Source organism: Hemitrygon akajei, chromosome 12 (genome assembly GCF_048418815.1).
Source record: "Hemitrygon akajei chromosome 12, sHemAka1.3, whole genome shotgun sequence".
Classification (NCBI taxonomy): Eukaryota; Metazoa; Chordata; class Chondrichthyes; order Myliobatiformes; family Dasyatidae; genus Hemitrygon; species Hemitrygon akajei.
Genome location: NC_133135.1, coordinates 32,221,822 through 32,240,436, shown reverse-complemented (window position 1 = coordinate 32,240,436; position 18,615 = coordinate 32,221,822). Strand labels below are relative to the sequence as shown.

Sequence of the window (18,615 nt, the reverse complement as noted above, 5' to 3'; positions counted from 1 at the left end):
ACTCTTCAAACATCCAGACATTTCCAGATGGCAGACTTTAACATAATATTGAGCACTGCTGAGGGATGTGCAGTGAACCAGTATAAAACCAGTCAACTGCCTAGAATTATAAAAAGAAATACTGGCCCAAAAATTAGATAATCAACCATTACATAGTACAAAATAACCATAACAGACCTGTTAGTTACAGATTCAGTAGCATCTGAGGTCAAAAATTTGGACCCACTGAATAGACCTTGGACATTTTCAATCTTGCATTATTATGGGTACACAATGAGTGGGTCTGGGTCTAGGGGAGGTGAGGCATAAGGTCATTGAGTCAGGACCTCATTAGAAAACAGAGGAGGGGCATGGATTGAGGCATGGCGGTAGGATGGTGGGCAGTGTTGTGAATACTTCTTGCAGTAGATAGATAAATAAATAAGCTCCTGCTTCCTGGGGCAGGGAACTATTTGTGGAGATTTTTAACTTATGCCATGGTTAAATCTTGCTGTTAGGAATATGCAGAATGAATGGCACACAATGTAACACGAGCCAGTTTCTCCAGCAGCATCCAAAAGAATGATGCACAGATGTCAATAACTGCATAGAAATGATGTCTCATCCTCATAAATATCAAAATTTTCAACCAAATTTTTGCGTGCTCAAATGTCGAGGCATGTGATACATTCTCTGTTGAAAAAAAATAAGCCATCAAAGTCACTAACCTTCAAACTTCCCAGTAAAGCTGTCCAGTGCTCTGGCTTTTTTCTTTTTCTTGTTACGTTTGCCACTATCAACAATATTGACTGGTTGGCTTGACATCATTTCTATCACAAACCAAAATACAGAAAAGTATTTGTAAACAGACAATAAATATGGTGCGTATGCCTTCTTAAAAGAGACAAGCAAGGTTCAATGCAAGGACAGGCAAAATATTAGGGGATCAAATACAGGGTGGAGCATCATTGAAGGATGGACCAACAGAGGATGAGGCAAGGATGCAAATCAGATGGTGGGGAAAAAATATTGGGAACACAGTTCAGAACTAGAGTTCATAGCACTTACAAGACCTTGGCAGTGAGGTGGCAGTTTGGAGGCATAATAACCCAAATGGTAGAAAAATCCCATGACACATTTCACTGCAGTATTGAGTAACAGCTTCATTAAAACAATCTTTCAGATAATACATTAAACTTAGGTGTTTATTGTCACCTCAAATATATACAAAAAACTTCATTCAGGAGAAAGGGATGAAGGGAACAGATGATAGGGGAGCTTGGACAGGTGTGTTCCAAAGGTATGTACTTTCTTTTTGCTGTAACCACTGTATTTTCCAAAGCCTGGGAAAAGTGGCTGCCCACAGCATCTTCAACATAATATTAGCTTCCTTATGGGATGGTACAGAGACATTGGTGGAAGAGCTGCCATCTAACAGCACCCACAATCTAAGTTCAATCCTGACTTCCAGTGCTGTTTATATGGAGTTTTTTCTCCCTGTGATCGCCTGAGTTTTCCCCGCTGCTCCAGTTTCTTCCCAGATCCCAAAGATTTGCAGATAGGTTGATCAACAGATCACTGTAAAAACTGCCCTTAGCATGGAGGATGATGTGAGAAGAATTGGTCAGGTACAGACATGATAGGTTAAGCATCTTGTATCCATGCTGTACAAATAACAATGACTTATTAAGACATAAAACATCAGCCTCCTGCTGCCTACCCATTTATCTGCGAGAAACATAATTACAGGCTGTTTTCTCATAATGCTGTCAGATTTAATCCTGCACACCTGCTTCTACGTGCATCTTGCAACAGAAAATTAAAATTAACTCCATCCTTTCCATGGATGCTACGTGACCCAACGAATGCTTCCAGAAGGTTTCGATGTTACTTCTAATTTCCAGCATGTGCCACACTTTTTTTCAGTTCAATTGTAAAAAGTGCTATCAAATGAGAAAATAAGTAACTTATATTTTGGATACCTGATCTTTTCTGACAATTCTGGATCATTACATCAGGACAGTTGGTTGTCTGATGATTAGAGCATCTGCTGTTCTTCAAATCATTTACAGGGGTCAGGATAGATTGTGAACTCTGAAACAAAGTAGCCATCAATTACTTAAACATAAAATACTACTACATCATTGTGTTATAACAACACAAGAAAGTAAAAATTGAAAATATATCACCACTGAAGGTGCTCATCATTTATTTCAGTAACTGATCCTGTTTCTTAGGTACTTCTTGCTACCCAGTCCTTTTGTACCTGGATTTCTGTCAACATCAACCTCAATTATACTCTTATGAGGCTCAGAATGCTCAGCCTGAGACTTATGATAATCAGAATTTCAACAATTTATAGCCATCTGTGAAAACAAATACCTCATCTTTAAACAACCAATGCTTTAACATAAGATTACTTCCAGATTTTACAGCATGAGAAAACAACCTAACCTGCCAATTCATCTCAGCATTCTGAATGTCTTATTCCAATCACCTCTCATCTTCAAATTCCAGTGAAAAACTTATTTTGCTAATTTTCTCTTGATCAGGCAATCCCTCTTTCCGGGAATCATCTCACGAAAGAAAAAGATGACGGAAACATTCAGTAGGTCAAGCAACTCCTATCAAGGATGTTAACATTTTAGATCAACGACTTTTTCATCAGAAACATAGATAGAAATTTAATATTTCTACGTGGCAACCATAGAAAGGGTGCAGAGGAGACTTACAAGGATGTTGCCTGGATTGGGGAGAATAGGTTGAGTGAACTGGGCCTTTTCTCCTTGGAGCGACGGAGGATGAGAGGTGACCTGATAGAGATGTACAAGATAATGAGAGGCACTGATCGTCTGGATAGCCAGAGGCTTTTCCCCAGCCCGGGGCTGAAATGGCTAGAACGAGAGGGCATAGTTTTAAGGTGCTTGGAAGTAGGTACAGAGGAGATGTCTGGGGTAAGTTGTTCTTTTTAAAAACACAGAGAGTGGCGAGTGCATGGAATGGTGGTGGAGGCGAAAGTGATAGCGTCTTTTAAGAGACTCCTGGATGGCGACATGGAGCTTAGAAAAATAGAGGGGCTATGGGTAAAGACTAGGTAGTTCTAAGCTGGGGACATGTTCGGCACACCTTTGTGGGCCTAAAGGCCTGTATTGTGCTGTAAGTTTTCTATGTTTCTATTAATATGACTTAAATGATAAAGGGGAGGCAAAGTCTGTGATAGGTATACATTGAAATACATTAATATTGCCACTGGTGTTGGCTAAAGGTGATAAAAGGTGATTTGTTTCAAAAACAAAGAGATAAGAGTCCATCCTGGACTAAGAGATAAAAAAAACTACTGTTGCTGGAAAACACAAAAGAAAGTACTAGAAACAACCAATAGGTCAGGTAGCATCCAAGAAGAAAAAACATTGCAAGAATAATGACCTTTCATTAAAATGCCTTGTATATAAACTGGAAATAGATTATCTGAAATTGTTGGAACTCAACGTGATTGTAACATGTCCAGTAAGAAGGTGGTGCTCTTTGAAGGCTTACTTGGAACAGAGAGACCAAAGATAGAGGTCAACGATGGTGAAGGAAAGTGGTGTAGGAAAGGAACAAATTTGGTCTCTATTCAAGGATGAATTAAAATACCCTCAGACCCTGCTTCTGTGAAACATATAGAAAAGTGAAAAAGACATCTGTTTGAGTATTAGCAGTAATACCCAATAGTCAGGTAATCTACTACTCCAGCACTACTACACTCCCATAGTGTGTTGAATTGGTTTTTCTGTGGTCGCTTTTTTATCCGCTTTTTAAGCAAAATAAAGAATGTTGTTACTGAGGATCTGGCAAAATCTCTTGCTCTTTCATTTTGTACGTTTGGGTCTAGTGTTCCAACATTCCCATGCGTTATACTATAACTTCCCTTCCACCAAAAAGTGGCATCAATAATGTTGTAGGAATAAATACGCTCATTAACAGGCAACTTGACACAATGTTCAGAACACAATGGTCCAGAATGGAGTTCAGCAAGTGGAAAGCTTCCTGTTCACTGCAAACACTCACTGGGCTTTGCCACATTTTTAATAGCTTAATTTGTACTAAGCCCAGCCATATCTTCACATGTAATTCCAATGGATTTAAATACTATAGATTTGAACAGGAATGAAAACTTAAGCCTCCCTCCATACGATATGAATATTGGTATCAATTGGTAAATTTAAGAGCAAACTATTTTAATTTTAATGTTGCAGTATCCTGCTATACTTACTCCTTTTCTTGTTCCCCTTGCACAAGTGCTTCAACACATGCTGCAATCAAGATTTCAAGGCACTGTAACTTCATGTGGGAACTTACACAGAGGATTACTTGATGACACAACTATCATAACCAAGTTAATTAGATGTTTCCCAAAATTCATAAAGCTTTATTATCACATGGGTAGAAGAAACAATTTAAGAATAGGGTTTAAGGTCAACATAGCCAAACCTAATTTAGGAACAATAAAATGTAATAACTCTTATTAAGTCAGTTTCAAACAATATTAAACACAAAGGTTTTTCTTTAAAAAAAGATACATGGATTCATTAAATTATTCAGCAATAGACAGGATATAAAATTTCAACCAGTCTTCCCAAATACTTAACCCTTTACTACTTTCATTGCTAATCGCATTATGGAAATGAAGCAAATGACAGTTGAGTTGCAAGAAGGAAAAGCTTTTATGTTGTTTTATTAATAAATGTTGTTACATTATTATTAATTTACAGATCTTCAGTTTGGATATTTTCTAATAACTAAGTCAAGACAATGTGAAAAATTCAAAAATTGCAGATGCAGGGAGTCTGAAATAAAAACAGAAATTGATGGAAATATTCAGCAAGTCAGGTGGAATCCGTGAAAAGAGAAACTTTTTTTTAAAAAACAGATACAGATCACAGGCCCTTCCAACCCTGTGAGCTGCACCACCCAGCAACCCCCAACAACCCTGATTGAACCTTAGCCTAATCATGGGACAATATACAGTTACCAATTAACCTACCCGATACATCTTTGGCCTGTGGGATGAAACTGGAGGGCACAGAAAAAACCCACACATTCCACGGGGAGGACGTTCAGAGGACACCAGAACTGAACTCCAAATTCCAATGCCCCGAGCTGTAATAACATCCCACCAACTGCTATGCTGCTGTAGCACCCAGATCTAACACTTCGTGTTCAGGACCCTTCCTCGTGATCACGCATTTACTGTTTCTCTTTCCACAGATATTGCCTGACTTGCTGAGTATTTCCAGCATTTTCTGTTTTTTTATTCACTTTGTGATCTGATCCAGTGGTTCTCAATATGAACCATATACCACCCCCCCCCCCACCCAGGGGGCCATGCTAGATTTTGGAGGGCTCCAAGTGAAAAGACATAACTGGGGACCACAGGAGTTTCTGAATGGGCCATGATAATTTACAGTTTTAATGAATATTACTAAAATATATAAATAAAAAATAAATGAATGTATGTAAGTTAATTGGAACCCTGAATGAAATCAATGGGAAAATATGGTGGATGATGCAACTGAGGCAGCAAAACAGCTTAGCTCTCTCCACAGCTCTGGGCAAAAACAAAGTTGTTTTTTTTTAAATGGACTTCCCACCTCTTATCTAGTTGAATGTGGTTTTAGTTATGCTCATTCACCTGCTAACAAAAGCTCTTAACTGTCTTGGCATTGTGAAAAGAGGTGATCTTTGATTATCTTTAACCCAGTTGAAACCAAACATTCAAAAACTCACTAACTAGCTTGCATTAGTCACAAGGATCTAACAAAATTGTGTGCAGCTTTGGTCACATACCTACAGGAAAGATATCCATAAAACCGCAAGATATAGCAGCTGAATTAGGCCAATCAGCCTATCAAGTATGCTCTGCCATTCTATCATCGCTGATTCTAGATCCCATTCAATCCCATATGCCTGCTTTCCCACCATATGTTTGATGCCCTGACCAATCAGGAAACTATCAACATCCACCTTAAACATACCCACAGACTTGGCCTCCACCACAGTCTGTGACAGATCATTTCACAGATTCACTACACTCTGACTAAAAAAAAATTCCTCCTTACCTCTTCTAAACGGTCGCCTCTCAGTTCTGAGGCTGTGCCCTCTAGTTCAGGATACACCCTTCATAGGAAACATCTTCTCCTCTCCACATCTACCCTATCTGGTCCTTTCAACATTCAGTAGGTTTCAATGAGATCCTCACACATTCTTTTAAATTCTACTCATTTGTTAACACCTTCATTCCCAGAATCATCCTTGTGAACCTCCTCCAGACACTCTCCAATGGCAACACTTCCCTTCTGAGACATTGGGCCCAAAACTGTTGACAGTACTCCAAATGCACCCTGATTGGTGTCTTATAGAGCCTCAGCATTATCTCCTTGCTTTTATATTCTATTCCTCTTGAAATAAATGCCAACATCACATTTGCCTTCTTTACCACAGACTCGACCTGTAAATTAACCTCCTGGGGGTCTTGCAAAAGGACTCCTAAGTCCCTCTGAACCTCTGATGGTTGAACCATCTTTCCATTTAGATAATAGTCCACACTACTGTTCCTTTTACCAAAATGCATAATCGTACATTTCTCAACACTATTCCATTTGGCACTTTTTGCCCATTCTTCAAATTTGTCTAAGTCCTGCTACAATCGCATGGTTTCCTCAGCACTACCTACCTCGCCACCTATCTTCATTTTATCCGCAAACTTTGCCACAAAGACATCAGGACTATTATCCCAATCATTGTCAAACAATGTGAAAAGTAGCAGCCCCCATACTGACCCCTGAGGAACACCACTAGTCACTGGCAGCCAATCAGAAAAGGCTCCCTTTATTCCCAGTTGCTGCCTCCTGCCCGTCAGCCATTGCTCTACCTATGCCAAGATCTTTCCTGTAACACTATAGGGTTTTATCTTATTAAACAGCCTCAAGTGTGGCACCTTATCAAATGCCTTCTGAAAATCCAAGTAAATGACTTCCACTGCCTCTCCTTTGTCTACCCTGCTTGTTACTTCCTTGAACAACTCTAACAGTATTGTCAGGCAAGACTTCCCTTCACAGAAACCATGCTGACTTTGGCTAATTTTCTCATTAGTCTCCAAGTACAATCAGCCCTCCTTATCCGCAGATTCCGCATGCGCGAATTCAACCAACCCCGAATCGCGAAAACCCGGAAGTGCTCTTCCAGCACTTATTGTTCGAGCATGTACACTTTTTTCTTGTCATTATTCCCTAAACAATGCAGAATAACAACCATTTTACATAGCATTTACATTGTATTAGGCATTATAAGTAATCTAGAGATGACTTAAAGTATATGGGAGGATGTGCGTGGGATATCGTGCATCGGGATTGAAAAAAATCATAAGTTCTCTTACTATAAGTCGGAACAGGTATATCCAGTATTATTTAGCGTCAGCTAGTCAAACGTTTGTCTCAGTATGTAGTATATATTTTACCTTTCTATGCATATAAAACACTTATTAACGCATTTTCAGCACCGGGTTCAGGAACCGTTCCGGAGTGCGATCTAGTGACAGACCGGTTTCGAGTGCGCTCTCCACCGTGCCGGGCTGATGTGGAGGATCAAAAACCCAAAACCCAATAATTAAACCACTACGTTGCTTAGTAATAATTGTAGCTTTCATCGGGGCAGAGCCTTTCTCACTTTATCCTTTAAAATTGGTCCGATCGTTGACCGACTGTAGCCTAACGCTTTTCCAATGACCGATGGTGTTTCACCTCTTTCCAATCGCTTTATTATTTCCACTTTATTTTCAATTGTGATTGTGTTTATTTTCGTGAACAGAAACACTGTGCATTCAGATCTCTGCCGCTGGGCCCTAATATCCACCGCACTGAAACAGGTTAAATAAGGTCTGGGGTTCTGCTGGGTCCTAAGGTCATCTGCATTGAGACAGGTTAAATAAGGGACTTGAGCATCCGCGAATTTTGGTATCTGCGAGGGGTCCCGGAAACAATCCCCCGCGGATAAGGAGGGTCGACTGTACCCTGAAACCTCATCCTTAATAATAGACTCCAACACTCTCCCAACAACTGAAGTTAAGCTAACTGGCTTATAATTTACCTTCTTTGCCTTCCTCCCTTCTTAAAGAGCGAAGTGACATTTGCAATCTTCCAGTCCTCAAGGACAATGCCAGAATCAAATGATTCTTGAAAGATCATGACAATACATATGTTATCTCTTCAGCAACCTCTCTCAGAACTCTGGGATGTAGTCCATCTGGTCCAGGTGACTTAGCCACCTTAAGACCTTTCAGTCTGCCTAGAACTTTCTACTTTGGAATAGCAATGGCACTCACTGCTGCTCCCCAACACTCATGGACCTCTGGCACACAGCTAGTGTCTTCCACAGTGAAGACTGCTGCAAAGCCATAGCAATAATATTGTGCTTTTTGTTGCTAGTTGGAAGATTATACAGTGGCATGCAAAAGTTTGGGCACCCCGGTCAAAATTTCTGTTACCATGAATAGCTGAATAAAAGATGACCTGATTTCCAACAGGCATAAAGTTAAAGATGAGACATTTCTTTAATATTTTAAGCAAGATGACTTTTTTTCATTCCCATCTTTTACAGTTCCAAAATAACAAAAAAGGAAAAGGGCCCAAAGCAAAAGTTTGGGCAGCCTGCATGATCAGTACTTAGTAACAACCCCTTTGGCAAGTATTACAGCTTGTAAAAGCTTTCTGTAGCCAGCTAAGAGTCTTTCAATTCTTGTTTGGGGAATTTTTGCCCATTCTTCCTTGCAAAAGGTTTCCAGTTTTGTGAGATTCTTGGGCCGTCTTGAATGCATTGCTCTTTTGAGGTCTATTCACAGATTTTCGAAGATGCTTAGGTCAGGGGACTGTGAAAGCCATGGCAAAACCTTCAGCTTGCGCCTCTTAAGGTAGTCCATTCTGGATTTTGAGGTGTGTTTAGGATCATTATCCTGTTGTAGAAGCCATCCTCTTTTCATCTTCAGCTTTCTTTACAGACGGTGTGATGTTTGCTTCCAGAATTTGCTGGTATTTAATTGAATTCATTCTTCCCTCTAGCAGTGAAATGTTCCCTATGCCACTGGCTGCAACACAAGCCCAAAGCATGATCAATCCACCCCTGTGCTTAACAGTTGGAGAGGTGTTCTTTTCATGAAATTCTGCACCCTTTTTCCTCCAAACATACCTTTGCTCATTGCAGCCAAAAAGTTCTATTTTAACTTCATCAGTCCACAGGACTTGTTTCCAAAATGCATCAGGCTTGTTTAGATGTTCCTTTGAAAACTTCTGACGCTGAATTTTGTGGTGAGGATGCAGGAAAGGTTTTCTTCTGATGACTCTTCCATGAAGGTCAGATTTGTGCAGGTGTCGCTGCACAGTAGAACAGTGCACCACCACTTCAGAGTCTGCTAAATCTTCTTGAAGGTCTTTTGCAGTCAAACAGGGGTTTTGATTTGCCTTTCTAGCAATCCTATGAGCAGTTCTCTCAGAAAGTTTTCTTGGTCTTCCAGACCTCAACTTAGACTTCCACCGTTCATGTTAACTACCATTTCTTAATTACATTACGAACTGAGGAAACGGCTACCTGAAAACGCTTTGCTATCTTCTTATAGCCTTCTCCTGCTTTGTGGGCATCATTTATTTTAATTTTCAGAGTGCTAGGCAGCTGCTTAGAGGAGCCCATGGCTGCTGATTGTTGGGACAAGGTTTGAGGAGTCAGGGTATTTACAAAGCTTTGACATTTGCATCACCTGGCCTTTCCCAACAATGAGTGTGAACAAGCCATAGCCCAAACAAGCTAATTAAAGTCTGAGACCTTGGTAAAAGTTATGAGAGCTCAAATCTCTTGGGGTGCCCAAACTTTTGCGTGCCACTGTATATATTATTAATAAAGCAACATATTCAGAGTTTTGAAATAGTTAAACTTTTTTTTACATACCTGTAACATTATATTTAACATACATCTATAATCTGTTAAAACATAAATATTGATTATACTAGAATAATTAGTACAGTTAACCAAATAAAAACTTTAGCAATTAATGGAGACTATGGGGATGGGGGCCACAGAGATAAATGGAAGTCACAAGTAGACCACGAGTAGAAAAAGACTGAGAACTATTGATCTAACCTGCTCAAGTACAGCACTGTATATCTATTTTTGGGACAAATAAGACAATATCAGTTGATACCAATCCGCATGTATAATTCCTGTTTACTAACCAGTTCTATTTTACAAAGGTTAGTTTACAGAAGTGACAATGTCATGTAATCAAAAGACAAACAAGAGAAAATCTGCAGATACTAGAAATCTGAGCAACACAAGTAAAATGCTGGAGGAACTCTGCAGGGCAGGCAGCATCTATGGAAAAAAGTACAATCGACATTTCAGACAGAAACCCTTCAGCAGGACTCAGGATACATGGCTGTAGTAATGGGTCTGGATAAGATGTAGTTGACGAGTTGGAGTGGATCACAGCAGGGATCACAGTGGGAGAGTAGTGAGAGAGTTTCACTGAACTCCTACTATATAAATCCATTACAGAACAGAAACAGGTAGTCCTTGAGTTACGAACAACTCGTACTTACGAACCGAGGAAGGAGAATGCCGTCCATCATTTTAAGTTGGATCGCGACGCCGTCCGCCATTTTAAATCATTGCCATTGACACTGTGTTGAGTGTTTAACTTTGTATTTGGTTTAAATTTTTCTTAGTAAGATTCACCCTGACCCCCCCCCCCCCCCCCCCCAACCATTCCGGTCAGCTGGTGGCGCAGTGAGATCAGCGCCGGGCTGGAGAACGGAGTTTCCCCCCGAGTTCAATCCAGTGATAGACTGTTCCTGTGCTTGGTTGATGTCGATCCAGTGACTCCGTACCATCCCTGCTGGGTTGATGTCAAACTCGCAACTCGACCTCGTAAAAAAAAACACTGCCACCCCCAGTTTAAATTCCCCACGGGGAATATTGTGGATGATCAAATACCCAAACCCAGCACAGCCCCCACTTGTCCCATTTAGCCTGTCTCAATGCAGTGGTCCTCAAGACCCAGCAGACCTCGGGAACCAGCAAAGCTCGGGAGCCGCCGCCCACAGTGTTTCTGTTTGTTCCATTGCCAGGAAGCGATCGCGATTGAAAATAAAGTGGAAATAATAAAGCGTTGGGAAAGAGGTGAAACGCCATCGGTCATTGGAAAAGCGTTAAGCTACAGTCTGTCAGCGATCGGAACAATTTTAAAGGATAACGGATAAAGTGAGAATAATGGAGCATTTGAAAGGTGCTGCCCCAATGAAAGCTACAATTATTACTAAGCAACTCAATGGTTTAATTATTGGAATACATACATTTCTTAAGTATTTTATATGTATAGAAAGGTAAAATATATACTATATACCAAGACAAATGTTTCACTAACTGACATTAAATAATACCGGATGTACTTGTTCCGACTTCCGTACAAATCCGACTTAAAGATGGACTCAGGAACGGAACTCGTACGTAACCCAAAGACTGCCTGTATTACAGGAAACACAATGAATTCAGCTGATTATTATTTTTAATTACTAATTCCATTTATGAAATCTTTCAGGTTTACTTGAATTTACACTAATTTTCTTTTCAAAAATGAACTTTCTCCAAGCAGAAATAATATTAAGAGAACCAAAAGGTAACAATAAAATTGATGTCTTTTTTTAAAAAAAGTAGATTTTGTAGCGGTGTGCTACACACAGCGCTGGAATAACGACATGCAGATGGTGAGTTGCAGTTGCGTAAAAGATTTATTCAAACTTCGCGGCCTTGCTTTTAAGCCTTCCCGTTTCCGCCCTCCCCGGGCGGGAATGCTGTATTCACAGTACCTTCCCGCGCGCGGGCTTTTCCCCTTGCTGGTGAAGAAGGCTTGGCGCCCTTTTTGGGACCGGCCTCTCTGCTGGCGCGCACCATTTTGTGAGCACCCGGTTCGAGTGCGCTGTAAAGTGGGTCACCACAATTTAATTTTAAAAAGGTAGATTTAATCACAATAAGATTGTATCTGTGTTTTTCCCCCATTGATCGGACATTTAGATTTCATGTACTTTTCTAGTACAATTTGCCTTTGAAAGTTATATAGTAATTTTTTTTAGCTAAAAACAAGTTGGTTCCCTAAAAAAAGTTATGAAGCATTGTTAAAAATAATAATTTTCAAAGCAAGCTTACATGAAACATTCAATCTTATTGATATTGATCTTGAGCCACCATGACAACTAATGGCTTCAAGTCTCTGTCATAATTGCCTGAGCCATAAAAAAGCAACAGAACCATAGATCACCTACATTAACTTTCAAATAGCCAGGTACTCTCTATGATTGGCAAGAGCAATTTTCATTATCCAATAGGTGAATATTCATACTTGATTAGGAATTCAGCATTGTACATGCATCAAACAATTATTTCTCCATGTTTCTCACTAGTTTTTCCTTTCATATTGCATAATCACAGAGAATACTTAATATATCCTGCACTAAGGGCAACTATCTTATTTCCAGCTTTTTCTGCAATATCAAAATGATGCAATTTCCTCTGCAAATATATACAAATAGGATAAATCACAAGTTTTAGAACTTTATGATTCTTGATCAGATTCAGGAAGAGGCCAGTTTAAGATCAAGGTCTCAGACATGGCTCAAGCTCACGGTAGACCAGGCAGCAGTGATCTCTACCCTTCTATCGATGCAATGCTCCTCAGACAGGATGAAGAGGTCAATACTCCCCAATGCCATTAGGCTTTACAATTCTACCGCCAGGACTTAAGAACTTTTTAAAAGCTATTATTAATGCTTTTTGAGATAGTGATTTAGATGCATATCATATTTTTTACTGAGTTAAGTATTGTATGTAATTAGTTTTGCTACAACAAGTGTATGGGACATTGGAAAAAAAAGTTGAATTTCCCCATGGGGATGAATAAAGTATCTATCTATCTATCTATCTATATGCTACTCAGAGCTGATCTACAAAGAACAAGCATCTCAAGGCAGTATAAAAATATCACTGCTGTCTGAAAAGAAATCTTCCAAATTCTCTTGAAGGTTAATGAAACCAATATCAGCATTCAGACAGACAGACATACTTTATTGATCCCGAGGGAAATTGGGTTTTGTTACAGCCGCACCAACCAAGAATAGTGAAGAAATATAGCAATATAAAACCATAAATAATTAAATAATAAGTTAATCATGCAGTGGAAATAAGTCCAGGACCAGCCTATTGGCTCAGGGTGTCTGACACTCCGAGGGAGGAGTTGTAAAGTTTGATGGCCACAGGTAGGAATGACTTCCTATGACGCTCAGTGTTACATCTCGGTGGAATGAGTCTCCGGCTGAATGTACTCCTGTGCCTAACCAGTACATTATGGAGTGGATGGGAGTCATTGTCCAAGATGACATGCAACTTGGACAGCATCCTCTTTTCAGACACCACCATCAGAGAGTCCAGTTCCACCCCCACAACATCACTGGCCTTACAAATGAGTTTGTTGATTCTGTTGGTGTCTGCTACCCTCAGCCTGCTGCCCCAGCACACAACAGCAAACATGATAGCACAGGCCACCACAGACTCGTAGAATATCCTCAGCATCGTCCGGCAGATGTTAAAGGACCTCAGTCTCCTCAGGAAATAGAGACGGCTCTGACCCTTCATGGACTAACATCTCTAACCTATTTACTCTTGGTTGGCTACATTAGACAGGCCACAATGTTCACAAAACAGACTCCAGACTCCCAAAATGGACACTATTCCAAGCTCTATCATGGGAAGAGATAATCAAGCAAATAGAGAAAGTTACAAAACAATGATCTAAGTTTCCTTGAAGTGCAATTGTCCTTGGGAACTTCTGATTTGCCTGCACTTAAAGTGGAGAAGGAGCTTTCAAGTTGATAATGACAACCTCAAAATTATATGTTGGGAACACAAAGAAAGTCCTGCCCAAGTGGTGGAAGGAGTGCACATCTCCACAAACTACTCACCCATCCAGTCAGGTACATACTGCACCATCACTATAGTGAAAATGACTCAAGCACATCTATAATTAATTTTACTGAAAATTACAAACAATTCAAAAAAAAAATAATATACCCTCATACAATATTGTCCCTCAGGAACATTCATTTACAGAAATGTTTCCTCAGCTCCTCTAAACAGGAGCTTAAGGATTAAAAAGCATTAGTTGAACGCATTTACGTGATGCATGTATACACTGAGTTAGCTAAAATATCACAGGGGAGAGGAGATAAGTAAATAGTCAGTATTCTCTTTCATGGTCAGTGTCCAATAAAGACCTGCCCCATCAAGCAAGGCAGTGTATGATTCAATTGTGGCATCCCACTGTCAAATGAACTGCCAATATATCTGAAAAATAATATATTCCAGGCAAGCTTGAACACAGAACCAGGTTAATAAGATTTATCCACGTTTTAATTTCCTCTGCACTGACTGTGCAAAATTATAACATTGTTGTTGCAAGACTCAATATTCAGAGCAAAACATATTTTACAAGAAACGCATCTCAGCAGTACTGCTGCAATACATCAGTAGTGATACATTATATAGCTAATAGTGGGATACATGCAATATAGAACATTCATGTAGAACAGTACAGCCCAGGAACAGGCTCTTCAGCCCACAATGTTGTATCGAATCAAATAAATTAGTAATCAAATGGCCAACTAATCTCTTGTGCCTACACAATATCCATTTCTCTCGCATTCATGTGCTTATCTAAACATTTCTTTAAAATCCCTAACATATCTGCTTTACCACCATCCCCAGGCAGCAGATTCCAGGTACCCACCACTCTCTGTGTAAAAAAAAATTGCCTTGCACAGCTCCTTTAAAATTACCCCCTTTCACTTCAAATTCCTCCCTCAGGTATTAGACATTTCAACCCTGGAAAAAAAATGATACTGTCTATCTACTCTATCTATGCCTCTCATAATATTGTAAACCTCAGATCTCCCTTCAGCCACTTCAGAGAAAACACCTCAAGTCAGTTCAAACTCTCAGTATAGCACACGCCCTCTAATATAGGCAGCATCCTGGTAAAGCTCTTCTGCACCCTTTTCAAAGGCTCGACATCCTTCCTATAATAGGGTGACCAGAACTGTGTGCAATGCGGGCTAACTAGAGTTTTAAACAGGTTGATAGGGTGGTTAAGAAGGCGTATGGCATTCTTGACTTGGGGACCCAAGATCCCCCTGCACATCAACACTTAAGGAGCCAGCATACTGTCTGTTTAGATTTAACCTCCTAGGGTGCAACACTTCACATTTGGCCGGGTTAACGTCCATCTGCCATTTCTCTACCCATATCTGAACCTGATCTATATCCCACTGTACTCTTTGTCAGTCTTCTACACTATTCACAACACCAATCTTCATATCATCTGCAAACCTGCTAACCTACCATGTGCATTTTAACCCAAGTCAATTAGATACATCACAAACAGTAGAGGCTCCAGTACAGATCCCTGTGGAACACCACTAATCACAGACCTCCTGCTGGAAAAGGTCCCATCGACCAGCACCCTCTGACTTCTATAGGCAAACTAGTTCTAAATTCAAACAACCAATTTGCCATGGATCCCATGGAGCTTAATCTTCTAGATGAGCCTTCCATGAGGGACCTAGTCAAACACTTCAATAAAATCCATTTGGACAACATCCACAGCTCTATTTTAATCAATCACCTTCATCAAAACACTCAATCAAGTTAGTAAGACAATTCTTGCCCCACACAAAACCATGCAGGCTCTTCCTAATTAGGCCATGGTTTTCCAAATGCTCATAAATCCTATCTCTAAGAATTCTCTCCAGTAACTTCCCTGCCATTGACACAAGACTCATAAGTCAAAAGATTATCCCTTCTCAAACAGCCTTCTTTGCCAGTCCTCTGGGACTTCACCTGTGGCTAGGGAGGACACAAAGATATTGGTCAAGGGCCCAGTAATCTCTTCATTTGCTTCTCTCAATAACCTGGGGTATATCCCATCATCCCCTGGGAACTTATCTACCTTAATGCTCTAAAGAAACCCTACACAACCTCTTCCTTTACTTCAAAATGCTCTTGTATGTTAATACTCGCAACGCTGATCTCCCTGTCCTCCACATCTTCTACTTAGTAAGTACTGATGTAAAGTACTCAGTAAAGACCTTGCCACATCCCTTACATCAAGTAAATATTTCACCGCCCCACCACCCATCTAAGCCTGAGTGTTCCCACACACTCCCTAGATATCCTCTTGTTCCTTATGTATGTATATAATACTTTAGGATTCTCTTTAATCCTACTTGCCAAGGACTTTTCATAGCCCCCTCCTGGCTTTCCTACTTCTCTTTGAGTTCTTTTCTGGCTTCTTTATAACCCTCCATGGCTCTGTTTGATTCCAGCTCCCTAGCTTTACATACTTTTCCTTTTTGACTAAATTCATCACCTCCCTCAACATCCACAGTTCTCTTACTTTTGCCATCCTTGTCCTCCCTTCTGACTGAAACATACTCATCCTATACCCTGTGCAGTCGGTCTTCAAGTACCCTCCGCATATTGGATGTGGACTTGCTCAAAAACAGCTGTTCCCAGTTAACTCTCCCTTTGATCTCACAATTTGCCCTGCTCCAGTTTAATACTCTCGCACAAGGTCCACACTTAACTTAATCTATAGCTATCTTAAAAAGCAAGGAGTTGCAATCACTGCTCCCTAACTGTTCACCCACTAAAGGTCCATCACCTGGCCAGGATCATTACCCAACACCAGATCCAGTATAGCCTCTCCACTTGTTGGGACTACCCACATATTGATTTAAGAGACCCTCCAGAATGCACCTGACAAATTCTGCCCTATCTAAGCCATTTGCACTAAGAAGGTCCCAGGTTATATTAGGGAAGTTGAATTCCCCCATGACAACAACCCTAATTTTTTTTTTTAAACACCCTTCTTTAATCTACCTGTTTATCTGCTTCTCAATGTTCTGCATTCTGGAGGGTTATTGGGAGGGGCTGTAGTACAAAGCCATCAGCGTGATTGTATCCTTCCTATTTATGATTTCTACCCATATAAACTCAGTGGACAAGCCCTCCATTATGAGTGCAGATGCTATATTTTCTCTGATTAGTAAAGCAATTCTTCCTCTTCTCCGCCCCCCCACTACCTTTTTACCTCCCCTCTCTATCTTTTCTAAAACATGAAAACCCTGGAACATTAAGCACCCATTCCTGTCCCACTCTCAGCCAAGCCTTTGTAATGGACACAACATCAAAATTCCATAAACTGAGCCATGTTCTAAGTTCATCACATTTACTTATAATATTCCTATCATTAAAATATACACACTTCAAAATATCTGTCCCATTGTACCTATTACTTTACTCCTTCCCATTTCTACTGGTCCCGACATCTATCTTCCCCTGCATCCCTCCAGTTTCTGACCTGATCCTGTCTGCTTCCTGTCCCCTGCTAAACTGGTTTAAACCCTCCTGAGTAACACTAGCGAACGTCTCAGCCAAGATATTGGTCCCCCTCCAGTTTAGGTGCAACCTGTCCCTCGTGTACAGGTCAACCCTGCCCTAGAAGAGGTTCCAATGATCTGAAGCCTTTTGTCCTGCACCAGTTCCTCAGCCACTCACTAATCCGTACTTTCATCCTATTTCTGCCCCTGACTAGCACATGGTACTGGGAGTAATCCAGAGATTATTACCTTGGAGATCCTGCTCTTCAGCCTCTTCCCCAACACACTATTCAGGCAGTCCCCGAGTTACGAATGTCCGACTTACAGACAACTCGTACTTACGAACCGAGGAAGGAGAACGCCGTCCACCATTTTAAGCCGGATCGCCATGCCGTCCGCCATTTTAAGTCATTGCCGTTGTCACTGTGTTGAGTGTTTAACTTTGTATTTGGCTTAAATTTTTCTTAGTAAGATTCACCCTGACCCCCCACCGCCCCACCCCCGTTCCGGTCGGTTGGTGGCGCAGTCAGATCAACACCGGGCTAGAGAACGGAGGTTCCCCGAGTTCGATTTAGTGACAGACCGGTCCCGTGCCGGGTTGATTATCGATCCAGTGACTCCTGTACCATCCATGCCGGGTTGATGTCGAGCTCGCAACTCAACCTCATAAAAAAACACTGCCACCTCCAGTTCAAATTCCGATGCAGAATATTGTGCAGGATCAATTACCCAAACACAGCACATCCCCCACTTGTCTCATTTAACCTGTCTCACGGGGAATCAGTGCTGTGGTCCTTAGGACCCAGCGGACCTCGGGAGCCGGGGCAGGTCCGGATCTGCCACCTGCAATGTTTCTGCTCCATTGACGGGAAGCAATCACGATTGAAAATAAAGTGGAAATAATAAAGCGTTGGGAAAGAGGTGAAATGCCATCGGTCATTGGAAAAGCGTTAGGCTACAGTCGGTCAACGATGGGAACAATTTTAAAGGATAACGGATAAAGTGAGAATAATGGAGCATGTGAAAAGCCTTGCCCCGATGAAAGCTACAATTATTACTAAGCAATGCAATGGTTTAATTATTGGAATACATACGTTTCTTAAGTGTCTTATATGCATAGAAAGGT

General features: G+C 40.7%; 1 protein-coding gene across 3 annotated transcripts in view; it reads right to left on the bottom strand.

Moving 5' to 3' along the window:
- LOC140736852 (MAP kinase-interacting serine/threonine-protein kinase 1-like) overlaps positions 1 to 18,615 on the bottom strand; it is a 73,092-nt gene that overhangs the window by 46,179 nt on the left and 8,298 nt on the right. The window contains exons 2-4 of one of the 3 annotated variants that reach the window (XM_073062847.1): positions 4,235 to 4,274; positions 1,962 to 2,073; positions 708 to 809 (exon numbers count right to left, since the gene is read on the bottom strand). In XM_073062847.1, coding sequence (XP_072918948.1) covers positions 708 to 809; positions 1,962 to 1,989 — 130 coding nt within the window. In that variant the 5' untranslated portion in view covers positions 1,990 to 2,073; positions 4,235 to 4,274. Of the gene's footprint in view, positions 1 to 707; positions 810 to 1,961; positions 2,074 to 2,433; positions 2,519 to 4,234; positions 4,275 to 18,615 lie in introns of those variants that run through there. The other 2 variants (XM_073062845.1, XM_073062846.1) reach the window with 2 other exon arrangements.